The sequence below is a fragment of the Myxocyprinus asiaticus genome, chromosome 37, assembly GCF_019703515.2.
Source record: "Myxocyprinus asiaticus isolate MX2 ecotype Aquarium Trade chromosome 37, UBuf_Myxa_2, whole genome shotgun sequence".
In the NCBI taxonomy this organism is placed as follows: domain Eukaryota; kingdom Metazoa; phylum Chordata; class Actinopteri; order Cypriniformes; family Catostomidae; genus Myxocyprinus; species Myxocyprinus asiaticus.
Genome location: NC_059380.1, coordinates 1,074,257 through 1,097,500, shown reverse-complemented (window position 1 = coordinate 1,097,500; position 23,244 = coordinate 1,074,257). Strand labels below are relative to the sequence as shown.

At 38.0% G+C, this 23,244-nt stretch overlaps 1 protein-coding gene across 3 annotated transcripts in view; it reads left to right on the top strand.

Moving 5' to 3' along the window:
* The window catches only part of LOC127428084 (contactin-associated protein-like 5), a 120,848-nt gene that overhangs the window by 29,912 nt on the left and 67,692 nt on the right, over positions 1 to 23,244 (top strand). For all 3 annotated transcript variants that reach the window (XM_051676149.1, XM_051676152.1, XM_051676151.1), the window contains exons 2-3: positions 3,081 to 3,191; positions 6,605 to 6,798. In XM_051676149.1, coding sequence (XP_051532109.1) covers positions 3,081 to 3,191; positions 6,605 to 6,798 — 305 coding nt within the window. The remainder of the gene's footprint in view (positions 1 to 3,080; positions 3,192 to 6,604; positions 6,799 to 23,244) is intronic.

Below are 23,244 nucleotides of genomic sequence, written 5' to 3'. Positions count from 1 at the left end.
AATATATGTATATATGTGACCTTTTTATATCAGTAAAAACATTTATGAACATTTATTTTTCAGCATAAGTGTTTAGCATATATTACCATTTTCAGATTCGTAGCCTACTGTGTTAAGTACTTCACATTTTACTACACAACTAATGGGGTTTTTAAGTGAATGTTTGGTATTCTGTGTATAAATGTGGGTTTTGTGTCTCATTCGCAGCACTCAGGGTGAAGATTATATGCGAGCTGTGATGTATGTGTGTTGTCTGCAGTCCCACAAAAGTTTAGACGGATTTTGATAGTGAACGCATAACGTGGAGGAGAGGAGGCGGAGACACTTACTGTTACTATGAAGATGATACAATGGCAGTTGGATATGTTGCGACTGCTTCAGGTTTTTCAAGCATTTGTTTTGCCGCTGTCAAACATTAAGGAAAGTGATGGGATTCCCTCAGATTTACGTTTTTTGCGAAATATTTGCGGAAATTCTAAAAAATGCAAGCTACCGCAAATACTGCGGAGATTGGTTGAATTTGCAATAATTCTTGCAATCGGAAGATCGCAAAATCCTGGAGCAACTGATAATCACACTAGACTGCACAGTGCAATAATGTAGCGAACTACTTATGCCGAGATGAGTAACGTTAAATACACAGAAACTGAAAGGTCTTCACTCAGATTTCCACCAAAATAAAAGCTCAATATAAATTGATGCGTGAATTTATAAAATACCTCAGATGTTGTGCAGAAGTTTATTTACCTGTCTAAGGAAAATTCAGGAAAAAATAAATAAATAATTGGAAAACACTGAATTTGGTATTAAATAAAACAGAATTTGGGGAAAAAAAATAAAATGGATTTAAGAGCCATATTTACCACACTAATGGTTTGAGTTATTATTCAGATAATCCAAAACTATATATATATATATATATTACATTGAATTCATTCAATGATTCTGGCCAACACACTCTCACGGCGAAATCGTCAGGATTCGTACGACTTTTCTAAATTTGGCGTATGATATTGTGCGACTGCACTCGTTTGAATTCCAACAATTTTCACTACAGCCAATGACGTCCCTGGACATCGTTTCCGTCTAATACGCGACAAATACTTGCTTCTGTCACACACCACAGCTTCCTATCATGTTTACACACTCTATTGATTGGTTAAGTTTAGATAAGGGGTTTGGGTAAGGGCATAATATTAATAACTACAGGTGCATCTCAATAAATTAGAATGTCGTGGAAAAGTTAATTTATTTCAGTAATTCAACTTAAATTGTGAAACTCGTGTATTAAATAAATTCAGTGCACACAGACTGAAGTAGTTTAAGTCTTTGGTTCTTTTAATTGTGATGATTTTGGCTCACATTTAACAAAAACCCACCAATTCACTATCTCAAAAAATTAGAATATGGTGACATGCCAATCAGCTAATCAACTCAAAACACCTGCAAAGGTTTCCTGAGCCTTCAAAATGGTCTCTCAGTTTGGTTCACTAGGCTACACAATCATGGGGAAGACTGCTGATCTGACAGTTGTCCAGAAGACAATCATTGACACCCTTCACAAGGAGGGTAAGCCACAAACATTCATTGCCAAAGAAGCTGGCTGTTCACAGAGTGCTGTATCCAAGCATGTTAACAGAAAGTTGAGTGGAAGGAAAAAGTGTGGAAGAAAAAGATGCACAACCAACCAAGAGAACCGCAGCCTTATGAGGATTGTCAAGCAAAATCGATTCAAGAATTTGGGTGAACTTCACAAGGAATGGACTGAGGCTGGGGTCATGGCATCAAGAGCCACCACACACAGACGTGTCAAGGAATTTGGCTACAGTTGTCGTATTCCTCTTATTAAGCCACTCCTGAACCACAGACAACGTCAGAGGCATCTTACCTGGGCTAAGGAGAAGAAGAACTGGACTGCTGCCCAGTGGTCCAAAGTCCTCTTTTCAGATGAGAGCAAGTTTTGTATTTCATTTGGAAACCAAGGTCCTAGAGTCTGGAGGAAGGGTGGAGAAGCTCATAGCCCAAGTTGCTTGAAGTCCAGTGTTAAGTTTCCACAGTCTGTGATGATTTGGGGTGCAATGTCATCTGCTGGTGTTGGTCCATTGTGTTTTTTGAAAACCAAAGTCACTGCACCCGTTTACCAAGAAAATTTGGAGCACTTCATGCTTCCTTCTGCTGACCAGCTTTTTAAAGATGCTGATTTCATTTTCCAGCAGGATTTGGCACCTGCCCACACTGCCAAAAGCACCAAAAGTTGGTTAAATGACCATGGTGTTGGTGTGCTTGACTGGCCAGCAAACTCACCAGACCTGAACCCCATAGAGAATCTATGGGGTATTGTCAAGAGGAAAATGAGAAACAAGAGACCAAAAAATGCAGATGAGCTGAAGGCCACTGTCAAAGAAACCTGGGCTTCCATACCACCTCAGCAGTGCCACAAACTGATCACCTCCATGCCACGCCGAATTGAGGCAGTAATTAAAGCAAAAGGAGCCCCTACCAAGTATTGAGTACATATACAGTAAATGAACATACTTTCCAGAAGGCCAACAATTCACTAAAAATGTTTTTTTTATTGGTCTTATGATGTATTCTAATTTTTTGAGATAGTGAATTGGTGGGTTTTTGTTAAATGTGAGCCAAAATCATCACAATTAAAAGAACCAAAGACTTAAACTACTTCAGTCTGTGTGCACTGAATTTATTTAATACACGAGTTTCACAATTTGAGTTGAATTACTGAAATAAATGAACTTTTCCACGACATTCTAATTTATTGAGATGCACCTGTATGTCCTTAATGCCTCGTGCGCAGAACTCGCACTTACTTCTGCATTAGATATCCGGGAATTTGCACGTGATGAAGTCGTATGAGTTTATGCGAACAACATTGTGCGAGACCATACGAAATAACCAACTCGTAAATTATATACGACTTTTCATGAGATCAGGTTGTTCTGGCCCATTATAAGTGGTATTCATTTCAAAGAGGGAATTAAAAAATATATTAATACACACACACACACACACACACACACACATTAACACAACAATTCATTCTGTATGTTTGTTTTTTACAGATTACTGTGAAGAGCCACTGGTGGCATCACTACCTTCAGATTCCTTCCAGAACTCGTCAAAATCCTCTGATAGAAGGTCACCACACTTTGCTAAACTCAACAAAAGAGATGGTATGAACTCCTGTCTGTGTTTGTACCAAATCACATCCACTTTTGTTTATGTTTATGTGACTAGAGAATTAAGTAGAAGGGAAATCTGTCCTTGTCCGAAAAGTGTTGGCGTCAAGCATTTTTATGAATACCTAAAGTTGTGCGATTTGGGCTCATACATTCCCTGACTACAAAAAAAAGCATTAGTACACTTTACACTTTTATTTGAAAGGGAATCTATCAGTCTGCTGGTGTACATGAGCGATGCTTATTTGAAAAGCTCAGTCTGATGCAAGAAGATTTTAGAAGTCAATTCTCAATTGTGACATGGACAGATATGTCTAATAACAATGTGGAAAATAGATATAAGTTATGACTTATGTGCCCCACTTAAAATGTTAATATATACTCAAAAGAAGGTGAAGTAATTGAAAGCAGCTCATAAAACTTGATATAATGGTAGTCAAATGTCATTTGTCAAGAGATGTTTTTCCTCCCTTAGCGCTTGTTATCGATGAATATTCCAGTCCTCATTATTCGCTGATGCTCTTTTAATGTTGATGAAAATGCGTCCACAGCTTTTAACCAAGAGCTCTTATATCCAGGTCAAGTCTTTGAATGAACAGGTCTACACCTGCTGTTTACCTGCTTACCATTAATTAAAAACAGAAAAGCCAGTGAATACATGTGCCCTGAACAGCACCAACAGCACGGCAAACATTTTGAAACAAACACAGGAGGAGTAAAACGGCTGTTCTTTATTTGCTTAATGATCCTAAAACACCCAGACTAAGTATCGTGCCAGGCTGAGCTTTGGAAAAACATGGGGACTGTACACATTATGACTAAGCACTTTACTTCGGGGAGGTGGAGAGAGGTTTGATTAATGCAACCTTGCAATCAGCAGCTGATTACAGTCTGTAGAAGCACTTGAGAAAAGTCCCCAGCCAATTAAGCAGTTAAGCATACAGTAGACATGCCATAAATACCAGCTTATGCTCAGAGTGTTGTTATGTGCAAAGTAAGATGTTCAACCTCATGGTCCAAATAATTATGAAGCTGCGTGGCACTCTCAAATGATCAAAACACCAAAATGGTTGCAGATTTGAAACTTTTTTTGGGGGGGGGGATAATGCTGTCTTTGAGCGGTAATCAGTAGGTCTACGGTGTGGCTTGCCTCTTTTGCCCTCAAGGTATTTCTTTTTCTTGTCATGCCTCTTGCTTTGTCACAGCAGGAGGTTTCCTTTTACTGTGAGACACAGACGGGCAGCCTGTTCCCAGTCACTGCCAGCCTGATTCAAACGTGAACAGACACCAAATGTTGTTATCTTTGGATCTATTGATTTGATTCTCCAACTGTTGTTGTAATTGTAATTTGTTGTGATTTTTCCATTTTGATTTACTCATACTGAAAATGCATTTTCTTGTTGAAAATACAGGGCTCAACAATAAGGATTTTTTTCTTGCCCTGCTAAAATTCTGAACAAACTCTGCTTTTTCTATCTTCATTTTTTAGGCCCTGTGTGGGGCTCTCAATATGGCGCCATCCATAAATCGTTATATTTGACCCGTTTCCAATTGTTGAAAACCAAATGTGGTTCACATGGTATGAAGATCTGAAGAACAATGGTCTGATGAACAAATAATGCAGAAACTGACCCATGTGTACTTTTCATTAAATGTTAAGTTACTAAGTTTTTAATATGCAATAATTCTGCAGCTATAATAAGACTCTAAAGCAGCAATATTCATAAACACACTGCAGCAATCAGTGATTAAAAACATTACTGATTGGTTTATAATTTTTAATCCATTCTCACTGATGCATCACAAGGCATTTGCAATTTCGATAAAACCGTATCTACAGTATATGAGCCAGCTACAAAATGCTATTTTACTAAATACTAAAATTTATAGCCTGCTTATGTTAGATTTAAATGCGATACTGAACGTGTTCCTTTGAAAAGACTATTGAGTAAATGCACACCTACCAGATGAAGTTATTTCATAAATATATGAAGGAATCATATATAAAACACAACTCAAAATGCAAGCTTATTCAGTGAAACGTTGGCCAATAAATACGCTTTTATTTTGAGTTGTGCACACCACTGCATGAATACACTTGCAGCCGAGGGTGCTAATTTCAAACCCTGGGTGGCTACTAAATATATTTGCCAACTTCCCAGCTCCATGGTTTGTCAATTCCAGATTCCTCATTTCATATTGTCAGATAAGAAGCTGGATTCAGCCTCATGATTAACATCGTCCTATTGCCCAGCCCTACGTTTGCGTAGAATTTACAGTCCCGTGTCAATAAGGGGTGCACCCCCAGAACCCCCACCTCCCGCATCTTTGAACAGCTATGTTCAATATGTCACAGAAATCCAAATGTTTATGTCTGCTAGACATAAAAGCTCTAATGAGATTTGATTATTAGTCCTGACCTTTGCATTCTTTAAAGCGAGATTCTACTCAGATTATATGTCCTCAGATGCATGAACAGCATTGATAAAGCATTTATTATTTAAAAATCCTTTCTGACTTGCCTTGAAGCAACCCTGTCATACATGACCTTGAGGGTTTTCTTTTTCCAGTCCATCCTCTTTAAAAAGAGCTTTATTCATTAGGCATACATGGCTTAAAGTTACTTTGCTGTACTCACCACAGGAATTAATTTAGAAGCTTAAAACAAATCTTTGCATTTATTAACAAGTGGGCAAGTTCTCCAATGATTTACTGTTGTCTGAAAGCAAATGCCACCAAAGCTCTGACGCCAGCTGCAGAAATCAAAGATTGCACCTTTAATATACCACTTGGTCGATTTATAGATTGCTCTCTCTGCCAGCAAAGTACTTCCTACTAGTACATTTTGTCAAATTCTCTGTATTTATATTTTGTATGGTTTATGGAAAATCCACAGGGGGTGGATGTAATGTTTGGGGTGAGTTGTGTATCTGTGGACAAGCTTTTCCAAAACTTTAGAGAAGTTGTTGTGCATGTGAGCTGCTGGTGGGAAACTGACTGTCAGCAACTCTGCTGTGATTTTATCTTCACAGCATTCAGAAACAAGGTGAAAAAGAGAACCAGAAAGCCATCCGATGTGGAAAACAAAAGCTTAAAAACGGAGAAATATGCTGTGCAATTTCCGAATTTCCTTTATTTTATTTTTTATTATTTTTTTTACCACTGTAATATTAAATCACTCTGAGGTCTGGCTGCTGTCCTCTGGGGATGATGTAGGGATTTCTATCTCAAAACGAGAAAGGCTGAGCCACAAAACTGCCACTAAGCTTCAGCCCTGTCAGTATGATGAACAAGAGTATCGAGCTCATAAACTGCGTGGAGAATTACTCAGAGATCTGTTTTATTCCTCTGCACTTTTTAAAGCACTAACACATCATCTCTCTTTCTCTCTCCATTTGTCATATTAGGGGGTGGTGGATGGTCTCCAAATAGAGAAGACCACCAACCATGGCTGCAGTTGGACCTACGGGACAGGTTGAAGGTCACAGCCATTGCCACCAAGGGGTGCTGGGGCAGTTCTGACTGGGTGACCCGTTACCAGCTACAGTACAGTGATTCTGGACAAACCTGGAGACCATACAGACAAGAGAACGTGGTATGGGTGAGTCCAGAACCGGCTGTGAGCTACATATTATTAAGCATCATTTAAACAAAGACATGATTGAAGGAACCTTTTGCACATAACACTAAAAATGGTGAGTCATATATAAACTATTATTCGACTTAAAAATAAAACCGTAGCGCCCAAAGCAAACAGAGAAAACGAAATGGAGGAAAAGGACAGAACACCTCAGACACACACATAAACACTGCAGCAACAGACCCTCCAATAGCACCATAAAATGTGCAGTACCGATACTATGATACCATAGAGGATGCATTTAATGTTTTAATTGTATGTGATATACACAGCACATAACAGCTGAAAGCAGTTTAAGTGCACTCAGTACCAACCCAAGACTCAAGAGTTCAACTTTCAGCGAATCACTCTTGAGACTGAATGAGGTCATGTTTATGTTTGTTAGTCTAGAGTAATGTGAAATATTACAGCAGAGAATCCTTGAACATAAAAGGATGAAAAACAAAATTGGACTCTCAAAGCAAACAGTATTTAACGGAGGCTTTTCATCCAAAGCAACTTACAGTATACCAAGAGAACAAGTATTCTCTGTAGAGAAACATTGGGTTAAATTCAGCCTGATCTTATCAAAGTTTTGTTACAAAATTGATTATAAAATGACATGCCTTATAACATGTTTTGCTGCAGTTTCCCAGTGCAATGTCCAGCGGGGGGCGCAAAAAGCAAGTGTAATGGTGTCGTAATCAGACGAGGTTTTTAAGGTGAATATTATATGGAGGTTTGAATGAGTAAATCGTACCTCCCTAACCTAAAACTATAACCTAAACCTAACCAATAGTGTCCTAAGAGCAAATGAGAGATGAACAAAACAGACATCCTTCCCCTAAACCAACATCTACACCTAACTGATAGTGTCCAAAAACAAAGTGAGAAATGAAAAGCACATTTTGAAGCAACCACTTCATTTTGTGTCGCTTCTATGACACTCTCATCTCACGTGTCAGCTTGCGTGCTTGGCTGCGCTCAAATGTGTAGTCTATGTCTGATTCGCTGTCTTCCGAGTTCAAAGTCCAACACTCTATCAGGTAAACCACTGAGGAAGTTAACCAAATTTGAATGAGTGTGTAAATGTAGATGAGTCTGTAATGCAAATGTTAAAATATATAATTTTCCAAATGATACGTTAGATATGGGGTCGGGAACCTATGGCACGCGAGCCATAAGTGGCTCTTTGTTAAAAATCAAGTGGCTCGCCGGGTGTCTCACCATTCACCAACACATGATCGTTTAAAACTCTCTAGAGGTAATTTTCATGCAGAAGTCTGGGTGTGATTGCAAAGCTTGGAAGACATAGACACTGTTTTGTTTTCCTTTCTCCCGGATTTGTCATACAGCCTACTCCTGATGAACAAGGTTTGAAATTAACACCTGCCAAATGCAGATTTTTCATGCACAGTGGCGGGTAATTTTGCTGATGTACCAACCACTGTGGAGGGCGACCTGTAAGACTTCTCAGAGTGGTATACTGTATAACAAGAAATTAGACACAAAGACACATAAGAACAGACAAAAGTAAAGCCATCATTGCTCATGTCTGATTTGCTGTTTGTTCAGAGGGGTGCAGCGGGACACTGTCTCATGGAACACAAGAGTTATCACTCATTTTTCTCCATTTCATTCATCCGAAAAGTTTTTGCAAGAATAATGTCGTCTATGAGAATGCTGCAAATTATCTCCGATCATCTCAGAAGGTGCTGTGAGTTTCGCTTTATTTCCACAGAGCAGTTCGCTCTTACGCACTGTGAACACAAATCTGTTATATATAATATGCTGTATATATTTGTATTAAACAAACAGAGACGATAGCGATTAAATAATAAAATAATATGACACCTTGAACCTAAAATTGTGTTCTATTTTCTTTTTTTTAGGCAGCATAAACTGTATTACCAAAACGCAATACAAACACATTCGATAAGAACACACATTTAGCAGCATTATTTTGGGAACACATGGACATTTATTAGGCTTATTATGATTATTATTATTATTATTACATTTATAATTGTCTTTAGTTCCTAATCTGTAGGCTAATAGTAATTTTTCACCTATCAATTGTTGCATATTTGTGTTCTTTTTGTGTTTTTGAGTAGTCTATGGGCATAATAAACATTTTCTTTTATTGAAAAACGTAGTTTTTTTTTGTTTGTTTGTTTGAAAATAGTAAAATATTAGATTGTGCTATGGCTCTTTACAAAAAAAATGCATCAACCAAAAATTAAAAAATTGTCTCTCGACCCCTTAAAATTATCTGCTGTCACAATGCAAATAAGTATATGCACAATACTTGTATGCATTAGATAAGCCAGTAAGAACGGCATTCATTGCATTAGAAAATATATTTTTTACCAGTTTTTTTGGTCTTATTTTCTAAAAGTTTCTCGACCCCTGTGTTAGAGCAAAAGTGTGTTGATATCATAGCATTGCAGTGTGTGAGTAAACGTGTGAAAGTGTTTATAAAGTCACAAACAGCCATTGTACTTGTATGTGTGTGAAAGTGAATAAAACGCACAGTTCTTGTTGCACTTTGGAACAAATCACAAAGATGCATGTGTGATAATTTCATCTGCAATGTAGCATGAGACATTGTGATAAACAGCTGTCAGAGACCTGATTGACTTTTGATTGGAATATGTTGATAAATGAATCTCCCTGCCTGAGATCAATAAAACTCACTTCAGGTCACTTAAAACCTGTCAGTCCATGTGGCAAATACAAACGATGCAAATTAATCTTTAAGTTTGCCAGTGGTGTGCTACACAACTGAGCTTGGTTTTGAATCTTCTTGAATAGATTTTCAAGTGTCTCCTTTGTTCAACAGACAAGGTTTAGACAATACAAACATATTTAAATGGATTTAAAATGTACCCGAGACTTGCACAGAATTGCATTCTCTTATGCTAAGGAACTTTACCCTGCAAGAGTTTTTTGTTGTTGTTTTTATTGTTGTTGTTGTTGTTGTTGTGTGTGTGTGTGTGTGTGTGTGTGTGTGTGTGTGTGCGCGTGCGTTCCAAAAGTCGGAAATGTGAAAAGGGTCTGTTCAGTTCTGCTGTAGTTCTACTAGACATGTCAGACATTCTTGTTTATTCCTGGCTGCTTCATGGGTCTTGTACTTCCTGCTCAAATGGCAATTTAAAGCTGTGTAAAACCACCAGATGTTTCTAATGAACTGATGGGAGAAAGCTATTAATTATGACTGAAGTCTTAAGCGTCCATTTTCAGCCCTGGAATACACTGCTAAAGTGCTGGTGACAGTGACTTGTGTGTTAATTATCGTGAAAGACTTCTCACTAATTTCCTTCATTATTTCCGATTATTCATTAATTAGATTAGGTTATTTGTCCTTTGGGATGACTTAATAGTAATTTGTCTGGCAAGAAATTGGAAAGGAGCTCTGTGACACATGGTCTTATAGGGCTGTCAACTGGGCAGAGAAACAAAGTTTGAATCTTTACCCTTTTTTGGGGGATTTTTCACCTTTTTCTCCCAATTTGGAATGCCCAATTCCCAATGTGCTTTTAAGTCCTTGTGGTTGCGTAGTGATTCGCCTTAGTCCGGTTGGCGGAGGACGAATCCCAGTTGCCTCCACGTGTGAGATTGTCAACCCGCGCATCTTATCATGTGGCTTGTTGAACGCGTTGCCACGGAGACATAGCGCGTGTGGAGGCTTCACACCATCCACCGTGGCAACCACGCTCAACTCACCACACACCCCACCGAGAACGAACCACATTATAGCGACCACGAGGAGGTTACCCCATGTGACTCTACCCTCCCTAGCAACCAGGCCAATTTGGTTGCTTAGGAGACCTGGCTGGAGTCACTCAGCATGCCCTGGATTAGAACTCGTGAACTCCGGGGGTGGTAGCCAGCGTCTTTATCACTGAGCTACCCAGGCCCCCCTTGAATCTTTACCTTAAATATTTTTAAAATGCGAATAATGTATGAATCTTAAAGTCAGCTGATTTTTAAATTGACGTTGTTTCCTTAGTCCACAAGAGGGCGCATTAAATACAGAAACCATTCAGCATCATTATGTTATTGCATAGTACATTCCTATCCTGGCTGTTAAAAAATAGCATTTCATTTTCAACTATATGTGCATCAAATAAATAAATAAAAAGGTTTCAGTCGGTACATATTCTCAAATGTTAAGTCAAAAGTAAAATGAGGGGGAAAACACTTCAATAGACAGTTCACATGGTGTGACACTTGCACTGATTCCTACTAGTACAGTTGCATGTCGAGTAGTAATATTCACAGATAGCAGTGGTATTCGGCTGAACTCAGTGGTGAAGCGGCTCAGACTATGAGCACAGGTCAGGGGCTGTTGAATCACACGAAACACTACAGACTGGAACTGAACACGAGGATCTCGAGACACACATTTCCAAGTTGAACATCTTTCCTGACAAAGCATTTAAACAACTCATAATCTGAGAAATGCTTATAAGAGAGCAAGACGCAACGGCCAAAGACCTCCACCAACTGTAAGGGGCTGTTCACACCGAACGCTTTTGCAGCCATCCATTTGTTTTTCTATGTAAACGTGCGCTAGACGAACATCTTTGTTCCGCTTTGTTTTTGTTTATTCAGCGTCTCATGCAGGAGTGCGGTTTTTTTAGATGATGTGTCTAATTAAAAAGAACTTTAAAAGCATATTGAGACACCTGCTTTCTGTTAAACTGTATTTGTTGTGCTGAAGTCATCGTCAGTGCTTGGCACACATCCAAAATTCGAATACACAGTTTTAGTATTCGAATGGGCATTTTTTATTTAAATTTGACGAATGTTTGAAATTCAAATTTTTATTTGACAGTCCTAATGTCTTATATCGGTAATTTTCATGGTGAGTAGCGCTGGGTTATGATACAGATTTTCTGATTTGATTTAACTGAGATTTTGATTTGATATCGATTCACATCGGTATATTTCAGTTATAATGTCCATTAATAAATGATTTGTTGAATGCATGTTAAAAATCGGTACTGTCTCTTTAAGAAAACCAGCAGTCCTGTAAAGAGTGTATGTGAATGAGCGCATATTAACGAGAGAGGGCTTGAATGGCTTTACCTCATCTGTGCTATGTGTGATTAGAGTTGTTTTTGATCAACAACTGACTGTAAAGAACAGAAAGGATATTAAAATAGACATTATTGAATGACGAATTTATTTCGTGGATCTTGTCTTATATTACACAATCACTGCTGAGTGAATGCCAGTGATTTCCTCACATTGTCGTAGTTGTGCAGTAAAAGATTGATCTTGGGATTTAAGAATCTGAAGATTGCGGTGCATCAGAAAATCAATATTTTTACCCAGTCCTAATGGTGAATAATAGAGATAGTAGACCAGAATTCAGCATAGAAATACATAATCAATCCGTCCAGCCTTCATTCTAGGTGAAGGGGGAAACTGGGCTTCTCCTTGCTGTTGGGCACACTCTGGAAATTGGACCTTGAATTGTGTTTGTTTACCCATTCAGAAACCGTCTCACACAGGTGCCAGTCTGTGCCAAGGTGAGGTACCATGCCAGCTGGAGCAGATGCCAGTGAGTCAGACAGGCAGAATTGGATGCCATCTGTTTAACACCAGAATACACATACGTTCTTCCACTAAACCAAAACACACACAGCACATTAGATAAGGTCTTCTCATCTCTACTGCCCACCAGCTACTTGCCATTAATCATGTTAAACATGTGAGTCATTTAAAACCCAAATGCAACTTGCATCACACTTCTCTGTTGAGACATAATGGAGAAGTAATGCTAATGTTAATATAGCGATTATATGTCTGCATTTTAATAGATATACATCTGTATATGCTGAAACAGGAAGTATGATTGATTTGAAATACAAAAAAAAAACACTAATGGAGGAGAGGGAAGAGAACTACAATGCAATGATTCTGCAAAGAAAGAGTTTTTCAATAATTCTTTTTAGAAGCGCTGCTGAACTTTTCCATTTTCACCACCAGTTTTTTGAATCACAGAGTTTTAGTGGCACAGTCATCGCTCCCTCTTCCCCACCATCTGTGTGAGCTTTACAGGACCTGGAGTAGTGCTGAGGTTTTAGTTCTGCTGGCACAAAGCATTTTATTCTCACCACAGCATGAAAGTGGTGCCTGGGCAATTACATTTTAAATGAGCCACCATATCCTCCACATGCCATGCCCTGTCTTTCACCATCTCTACCACACTCCTTGCCATTTCCTTTCATATATATATATATATTGTATAAACAATATGTGTGTTAACATGATATTACTGTGATAAAATCACTTACTAACTGCATCTGTGTAAAGCTATATCCAATTTAACATCATATGTCATTCTGCTTCAGGTGATGTTTTCCTGTTTGAAGGATGTTTAGACATTTTTAGAAAATAAGACCAAAAAAACTGGTAAGAAATATATTTTCTAATGCAATGAATGCCGTTCTTACTGGCTTATCTAATGCATACAAGTTCAGTGCATATACTTATTTGCATTGTGACAGCAGATAATTTTAAATCTCATTTAAACACGATTTTCTAAGGTTGTCTGGGTTTTTGACAGTAATCAGTGTATGTACTGTAAATATGCTCATTGCAGCCAATAATGTAATAACTACCATTAATGTCATAACTGCCAATAATGTAATACATTTTATTACATTTTTTTATAATTTTTTTATTAACCCAGCCAATAATGTAATAGCCAGGCAATAATGTAAGAACTTATTACATTATGGGCAAAATGTTATTACGTTATTGGTTCAGAAATTTTATTACATTATTGACTTTTATTACATTAAGAATGGAAAATGTATTATGTTATTGGCAGTTATTACATTATTGGCTGATACAAATCTCTTTAACATTCTTAACAAGAACATATACACACAAAAAAAACATATTCTGATTTCTTGAAACCGATTCTTGCAATATTGGCTTAATCGCAATTGGTTTAAACGTGTTTCTATGACACATATAATAAGAATATTCTTGTGCATGTAAACGTGGTCAGAGTGCATGTTATTAATGACTGAATGAGGAAAACAGTGAACAAGGACATGCATATGTGTGTGCGCTTTCTTGCACACTGCCGTTAACCTTGCCACTGCTGTAGTGTCAGTGTAATGAGGCTTGACGTGGAGCAGCATGACAATACAGGAAAGCACACATCCTCTCTCTGTCTCTCTCTCCATTTCATTGTTCAGTATCTCGCCTGGGCCCGGCTGTCTTTAAGTGAGCTGAGCAAAGACATACACTCAACATGAGGCAACGACCGAGATATTACACTCCAGCTTTTCCCTGCTCTAATGGCCATGTTCAGGCAGGAGAGACTGAGGTGACTCCACTGTTTGATGGTCATATCCTGTGCACTGCGGCAGCCAGCAAAAGTAAACACTGCTCGCCTGGCGCACAGTATGTTTGGGCATGCGAGATAAATTGTTTCAGTCTGATGCAGAGGCAATACCTGATATGTTCCAGTCCAGTATTGTGGAACACAATTTACCGCAACATTGTCCCAGTGCATGCAAACCGGGTTTGGTTGTTTTTCCTGGCAAGGAGATACATACTTACATATGTTTGAAGCCTGATATGAACTGCTTCACATAGTACTGCAACTCTTTTAACGTGAGGATTTATACTGCTAAATGATTCAGTCAATGCTGCCCTACAGTTTTTGTCAGTAGTGGCAATATTTTCCAAATTCTGTTTTCTATTTAATGCTATTAGCGGTTAAATCTGATTTGTGTGGCATACCTTTTTAAGTAAATCCAGTTGGATGAACTGATACATTAGTGTATAACTAACAAAGGTTTTCTAGTTGTTCTATAAAATGATGATAAGTTTAATTCACTTGAAAAGTGTCATTTTTTTCTGTGTATAATGGGTGTCCCCATTAGGCTTCTTAACTAGTTTAACCAGTTTCACCAGAATGACAAAGTATGCCAGCAGCAAGACCAGAATAAACCAGCTTGGACCAGCATGGAAATTAATGCCGGTCTAAGCTGATCTTCTCAGCAGAGGTCACGTGCACACACTAGTTCAGGTTCACATAGAACAAGGGTCTTTAGCTCTGTGTCTTGGTAATGAGTTTTTAGCATGTGACAGGAAATGTCTCATTTTAAGTGTCCGTGTGTTACTAAGCAAATGAAAAAAAGATACTTTTTTTGTAGCTGTTGTTTTCAGAATACTGATCAGAGAGGATGTCCTACAAGGAAACCTGCTTTAGCTCTGTGTGGAAGTTCAGAAGGTCATGCTGAGTCTGCCCCATGTCACTGTCCCATGGGTTGAGGGGCCTCTCTGACCAATGACCTTTTTGTTTTAAATCATGCTGTTTTAGGCTCCTTGACCATTTTGTCATCCAAAGGCAGGCCTCCACTAGACTCCTTGGCACCTAGTTGAGCAGAATCTTTTAATTTATGACATTGAGCAGTTCCAGGATTAAAAGATAAGGTTTTCTGGATTCAAGTCATATTGTAAAGCAATTGTTCGTTCTTCTGCACCTAATATTCTACAGCTGCAACCTAACAAAAATGTGAAAAAAATGAAGGGGTCTGAATACTTTCTGAATGCACTGTACGTAGACTCGTGTGCTTTTGTTTTCCCTTTTTTGTCTTGCACCACAGGCATTATCTTTAACCAATGTAGCATCCCAGAAAACAGCTCCACCTGAAAGGATTATATAATTCTTAATGGTTTACATTATTTATTGTTTAGGTTAAATTTGCAGGCTAATTAAAAGATGGTGGAGAAAGGTAGAGTAGTGAGGCATCGGAGAAGCCACTTAGGCTTCTGTCCCGCTGAATGATTATATGTTGATTTATGACCAGCTAGTTTGGGGTTGTGCATTATTTAGAAATACATCAAATGAAAAGGACTTGTTCGTTCATTATAATAAGAGAAATGGTATGTGCTGGTATTATTTCCACAAGAGAATGTGTGAGGTGACTTTGAAGTCATTTTGTATGATATACAAAACTGTAATATTCTAACACAGAACCTGCAATTCTGAAAATGTCAAAAGGTAGAAAATGACTATAGAGATTTGGTACAATTTTCATTTATAATCTAATGATCTCTATAATTTAACACTCTTAAATTCTCATTTAAGATTTTATTTGGAGGTGATGTTATCAGTCATAAGACTTTAGATTCATGCTGAATTTGGGCAGTGGTGGCAGGGCAAGTTCTAGAGAAGTCCATTGAGTTATTGTTTTTATTAATTTAGTGCCTCCCATTGACTAGTTGTCTCTTGTTTAGTTTGGTCTTATTGCGACATCTGTGAAATTGATTGCCTCGGCCTCTCTCCATCATCGCACTGCTGATCTGTGTTAAGCTTAAACCACGAACACAAAATCAATATATTTCATTTCAGAACTCTCTCTGCTGAGACTCTTATCCCCCCATGTGTTTAGAATGGTAAAAGCATTTTAAACAACTTCTCCAGCTTTGACTAAAACAATTCCATTTTTGCCAAAATATGGCACATGCCCCCTCAGATTTTTGAGCCGGATTATTTGAACTTCCACAAATGTATTTGTACCTTCCATAATTAAATTAAATTAAAATAAAATTATTGCATGAAAAAAGAATGTCTCCAGCAGAAATCTTTAATCACATGTCTAAATTCTGTCAGTCCAAGTCCAATCGAGTCACATGTTCCTATATGCGGCGTCCCATGGCTGCTTTGGAGATCGCGCTCATGCACGAGGAATTTTGAGCACCAAGGGCCGTGTTATGGAAATAACAACTAATTAATTGCATCAACTTCAGTGCAATTAACGTTTGCCAACTATGTTTGATCTCTGTAGAACTGTCAATCAGTTTTTGTAGTCTAATATAGATTGTTTTTGGTTTTGTTAGAACGGTCACTGTTCATTTACTTTGGTGCTGAAATGCATGACAAGTTTTGCAGTGTCTTTAAACTCTTCATGTTTAAAGAAAGCAGTGGCTTATCTTATTTCAGAGTGAATCCTTTCCTTTCCAATCATTCTAAAAACTTTAGGATTTTACATGGTTCCTCAGTAGCCGCGGGTTCTGTATTTTCAATACGAGAACGGCTTCGGATGGCTGAACTGATCGAAGCAGCAGCGCTTGTGTTCACGAGACATCAGCCCGGTACCGCCGCTCCCAATACGCATATTAAGCAGCCTGCATACATTAATGCATTTGGCAGATGCTTATATCCAAAGCGACATAGAGTGCACTTATTACAGGGATAATCCCCCCGGAACAACAATACCCCTGGAGTCAGTTCCCTTAAGAACAGTCGATCGATTGCTATAAATAAATATATATATATATATATATATATATATATATACAGTGCATTGTGTGGTCATGTTTAAGACATTCAAGACCATATTTGGGTTTAAACTATGTTATGTAAGGGATAATGTACAACCCCCCGACAGGGTGATCAGGAACCGTTGTGAAGCAGAAGACTCTTGTACCACTCTTAAGTAGTTTATTTTGCCATAACAACCAGCTGACTGTACATTATCCTGTTTATTGCACAGCTACTAAACAATAAATAAAAATATGGACATAAAATATTGATTTGCGTTAAAATGATGTAATTTGAGAAGAAAGAAATCGCTAGAATACACCTCCGTTTCTCGTCGGAGTTCTGCTGGTGTTTATTTTGTGAAAATGACCGTCTGACTCCTCAATATTCAGCCAATTACAAGACTACTTTCCAAATAAATAAATAAATAAATGAACATGAAACATTGATTTGAAATGAAATTATTTTATTTTCTTACTTGTAGAGACCACACAGTGATCAGAGAAGCAGGCACCAACAATCATGCCACGGTCCAAATCACTGAGATTTCCCCATTCCGATGGTTGATGTGAACATTAATTGAAGGTCCTGACCCGTATCTGCATGATTTTATGCACTGCACTTCTGCCACACGATTGGCTGATTAAATAATCGCATGGATGATTGTTGGTGCCAGATGGGCTGGTTTGAGTATTTCTGGGATTTTCACACACAACAGTCTCTAGAATTTACTCCGAATGGTGCCAAAAACAAAAAACATCCAGTGAGCGGCAGTTCTGTGGATGGAAATGTCTTGTTGATGTGAGAGGTCAACAGAGAATGGCCAGACTGGTTCAAACTGACAAAGTCTACGATAACTCAGATAACCACTCTGTACAATTGTGGTGAGAAGAATATCATCTCTGAATGCTGTTCTGAGATGCAGATTGGCACCTTTTTGGCGGCACGAGGGGGACCTTCACAATATTAGACAGGTGCTTTTAATGTTGTGACTGATTGGTGTATACTCTATAGTTGAGTGCATAAATTTGCATTCCCCTTTTGCACTTTTGCACAGTACTGTATATATATATATTTATCTGTCTTTCTTTACTGTGACTAGATGGTCCAGACACAGAGACTACAAGAGTGCAAACTGAATGAAATCCCAGATGCAGTTTATTGTGCTACTCCAATCCCAATCAATAATAACCAGAAAAAGATTGGTATATAACACAGGACTTTTAATTATAAACAAGCCCGAAGTACACATGGGACAACTATTTTGAAATGTCTGCGCTCCCAGTTGTGAACTCACTGACGGTTGATTCGCTGAGAAAGTGACTCGAGTTCAAACTGCGAACCTGAGCTCCTGATTTCACACGAGTTCTTGTTAGGTGATTCATTATAAAGACCTGGTTCAAAAGAGTCATTGTTCACAAATCGGACATCATGGCTCACGCTGTGTTTGTTGTTGCATGCAGCCAGCGAGCTCATATCATCAACAGAAAGGGTGAAAAGCAGCGTGAGACACACTGGTGCTCTAAAGATGTATTCAGTAACTCACAAGATGATATCTGATGAAACCTCATAAGAAAGCACACATCCCGACTGTTGCCAATGGCAACTAGATTTTAAATTATTGTCGCAATCATTTATTTTTGCAGTGGCTGAACTAAAAAAAAACATGAATGAATTTAATTATTTATATTTTCAAATTGTCATCTTTATTTTTTATTAAATTTTTTGCTTATTATTAGGTGCCATATTTAAGGTTTAATTTAATCTTCAGCATCTTGAAAAGGTCAGCTTTGCAGAAGTTTTGTGCTAAGCACTGTCTGCCGGGTGATCGCAAGGCTTTTCATAATGTTTCATTTTTCATTGAGTGTTTTGATGTCTTTGCTCTGTAAAGCCATGTTCATCCCACATAATAAGATTTTGGAGTCCGAATCAGCGCATGTTTGAAATCAATGGCAATGACTGGAAGGAGCTTTAGTGTAAGCTGCTAACAGCGGCTAATGTGGCCAAGAATATTCATCACAATGCGACAGATTCTATTACGCCAATATAAAAAGGTCAATCAGATTAAAAACATGTTTATAGATATCTGTCTCTGTCTGGCTCTTAAGTTGTTTGGCTCTTAAGTTGTTTCTATACAGCCGGAGGAGGCCATGGCACAATATCGACTGTGTGGAGCTAAAGCTGCTGAAAGCTTAATCAGATCATCTGTTGTAAAGGCTCTTGCTGCAACATGTTTATCTCTTTCAGTCTCTTTTTATAAGAAAGATTTTAGGTCAGAGTATTCAAATGATACGATACACTATATGATAATATCTTAAGACTCAGGCCTCAATAACAGTTACTGTGTTTTCTGTCATACGTATCGAAAAACCAAAATAAACCCAGACGCTAGATGAGAATGTTAATAGAGTGTCTCGAAACAGGACTTTCTTTCATCCCCTTTCAGAAGAGGTTCGATAGCTCAAAGTTAATTGACCTCTGTATTGAACTTTCAAAGCAATGCAAAATGTCAACAGTACCTTTAAAATGCAAAATAATAGTAATGATTATAATTTAGAAATCGAAACTTGAAGCCTGCATATTGATTCTATATCGGGATGAAAGAGCGATGCTGTTTATGTCGTATTGATTTTTTTCCCCCACCTCTAGTTCAGAGCTTTTAAATGCCATCACATTGGCAAATAATAAAAGGAAACTGCTAGACAACATTTCAGCTCTAAACCCAAACCCCCACTAGAAGACAAATAGTGAACAATATTTCACAAATTATATGTTTAAATTAAGATCAAGTAAGAAACAAAATAAATAATTAGTGGATCCTTTATATTCATGCACAACAGTGCGTGCCCACTTTTCCAGCAGCACTGGTTTCAGAAGTATTCTTTAGAGGTAAACCGATAAAGGTTTTACTGATTTATCAGTGCCGATAGTTGCTTTTTGGAATTATTGGTTATTGTCAAAAATCTATGCCGATGGTTGCTGACAGTTTAACTATTTTATTATTACTCCTCATTTGTGTTATTTCTCATCAATAAACCTCATCTGGTGAACTATATATACTGTGTACATACAGTAAATATACATACATGCATATATTATACTGTATACATACAGGTATATGTTTATCAGAATCAAAATGAGCTTTATTGCCAATGTTCACACATACACAATTTTATTTGGTGATAGGAGAAACAAGTGCACACAGAACAGTACAGTGAGACAGAATATAAAATAAGGTAAGAGTATAAATAGACATACAAATAATAGGACATATAACATAGAATGGTGTATGTACATGTGCAAGTGGTAATGTATGTGCAAGGTAGGGGTATGTACAGTTGTTGAATTAAATATGTGAATTAACTTCTGTACATGAAGGATTTAGGTAACACTTTCTCTGAAGCCCATATTTATAATGCATTGTAAAGGCATTATAATGTATTAGTAATGACTCATAATACACCTTATAACATGTTATAACTTCTCATAAATTATTGTAACCATAATAATAATGCATTATAATACTTACCTATTCATAGTTATACCTTAGAGTATAATGCATTATAACACAAGCAAAATCCAATTTTATCTGCAGAAGTTGTAATGCATTATATATATAGTTGTGATATATGTAATAGGTATGCTTTAAGTGACAAAAGCAATGTCCTCTTATAAACATCAATAAGATATTTTTAAGTGGTTATAAGACATTACAAGTCATGCTGGAAGTTATAAACATTACACATGCACAAAATACAAAATAACACACATTCAATGTAAATTTTGAGATATTATGAAAAATACTTGTAAAGCTACAAGTTTAAAATATATCAGAAACTCGCTCTTGAAAAAAAAAGTGTGTGTGTTGATCACACATGTAGCCAATCTTCTTGGGTGTAAAACACACCAATTAACTTCCATTATATAAGTCTGACTTGTAATGTATTGTATGTTACAAGTTTACGTTATGGCTGTTTATAAGATATTGCTTTTGTAACTTTATTAAAGCAGGCAAAGACCACTTATAATATGATCATGTCATAAAGCCTTTTGACTGTTTACACTATACAGCACTTATACAATTAGCTATATTAACTTCTTCTGCATTAAAATTGGACGTTGCTTGTGTTATAATGCATTATATTCTAAAGTATAACTATGAATAAGGGAAGTCTTATGATGTAACTGTACTTATAATTATTTATGAGAAGTTATAACTTATTATAAGGTGTTTTATAAGACATTATGAATGCAGTATAATGCATGCATAATGCCTTTACAATGCATTATAAATATGGGCTTCATAAAAAGTGTTACCGATATGTATTTACATTATTGCACTATGGGGGAATCCTGAAGGCAGATTAATTGTTCATGTGGAAAATGGCCTGAGGGTAAAAACTGTTCTTGTGCCTGGATGTCCTGGCTCTCAGTGCTCTGTAGTGACGGCCAGAGGGCAGCAGTTCAAAGAGGGAGTGGGCAGGGTGTGTGGGGTCCAGAGTGATTCTACCTGTACGTTTCCTCACTCTGGAGATGTACAGGTATTGGAGGGTGGGCATGGGGTCACCAGTAATCCTCTCAGCAGTCCTGACTGTCCGTTGTAGTTTCCTTCTGTGTGATTTGGTGGCTGAACCAAACCAGACAGTTATAGATGTGCACAGGGCAGACTCAATGATGGCCGAGTTGAAATGTGCGAGCAGCTCCTGTGGCAGGCTGAACTTCCTCAGCTGGCAAAGGAAGTACAACCTTTGCTGAGCCTTCTTAACAATGGAGTCTATGTGGGTTTCTCACTTCAGGTCCTGAGAGATGGTAGAGCCCAGGAACCTGAATGACTCCAGTGATGTTCAGGATGTTTTTTTTTTTTTTTTTTTTTTTTCGTATGACATTAAACAATTTGTAAAAGAACACAGCCAGCATTACATGGAGGTTTGTCATAATTTAAAGTCCAAGTCAGTTAGATATTGCACTGCCTCAGGAGTTGCTTCATGTAGCGCCCAAAGACCACCAATAAAGCTTCTTCTTGGGCACTCATTTACTATGTGATCAGTTGTCTGGCAAGGTGCACCACAGTCACATGCTGGGGAATCTGCAGCATCCCACTTATACATGAGAGAGGCACACCTTCCTTGGGTGTTGCGAAACCAGTTCAACAAGACCCACTCACGCCGCCTCAGTTCACAGCCAGGTACTTTCATTACTGGGTCAGCAGCAAGGTTCCATTTGCTGGCAAGGAAGAGATCCACTGCTCTCTCAACCTCTCTTCCATACAGAATTCTGCTCCTCCTTGAACTGGGTCAAGTATCCAGACTGGTCTCCTTGAGCGGAGTCTAATATCTGGAAGATCTAAAATTATGTGATACAGGAGAGAGTTCCTGTATCGCCAGCAACCCTGGTATTCACGTATGGCTTCTGCTTCACACCTCAGTTTAGGTGGAGCAATATTGGCAAGTACTGGCAGCCAAGATAACGGCGTTGACTAGGTTACACCTGAGATCAAGTGCATAGCGCTGTTCAGCTAAACATCTACCTTGGTAGTGTGTACACTGTTTAGCCACACTGGTGCACAATACTCAGTAGCTGAATAGACAAGAGCTAGTGTTGCAGGGCATATAGTCTGAGCACTGTCTCCCCAGGTGGTACCCACTAGTTTCCTTACTAGGTTAACATGGCAGCTGACTTCTTGGCTGTCTTTTCAAGATGATGTTTATATGTTAGTGTCCGATCCAATATAATATAATATAACTTAATACAATCAAGTTCAGTATAAGTATTTAGGGTGATCTAAATGTTATATTTCTACATCACCAAATTTCACATGCATTTTTGCACGTGCATTTCATGTGCTCCAGTGGAAAGCACTTGCTACTGTTTTACTTGGATTTGGCTGTAATCTCCACTTTTGAAAGTACTGATTCAAGATGTACAAGTTCTCCTCCAGGGCCTTCTCACACTCAACTAGGGTCTTTGCCTGGTACACTAGTGCCAAATCATCAGCATATTGGAACTTTATTTGCCTTTGTGGGTGGAATGTCTGAAACATACAGATTAAACAGCACTGGTGCCAAGACAATTTCCTGTGGGAGGCCATTATTTAAGTTGCAACATCTGTTGCTCTTGTCACACAT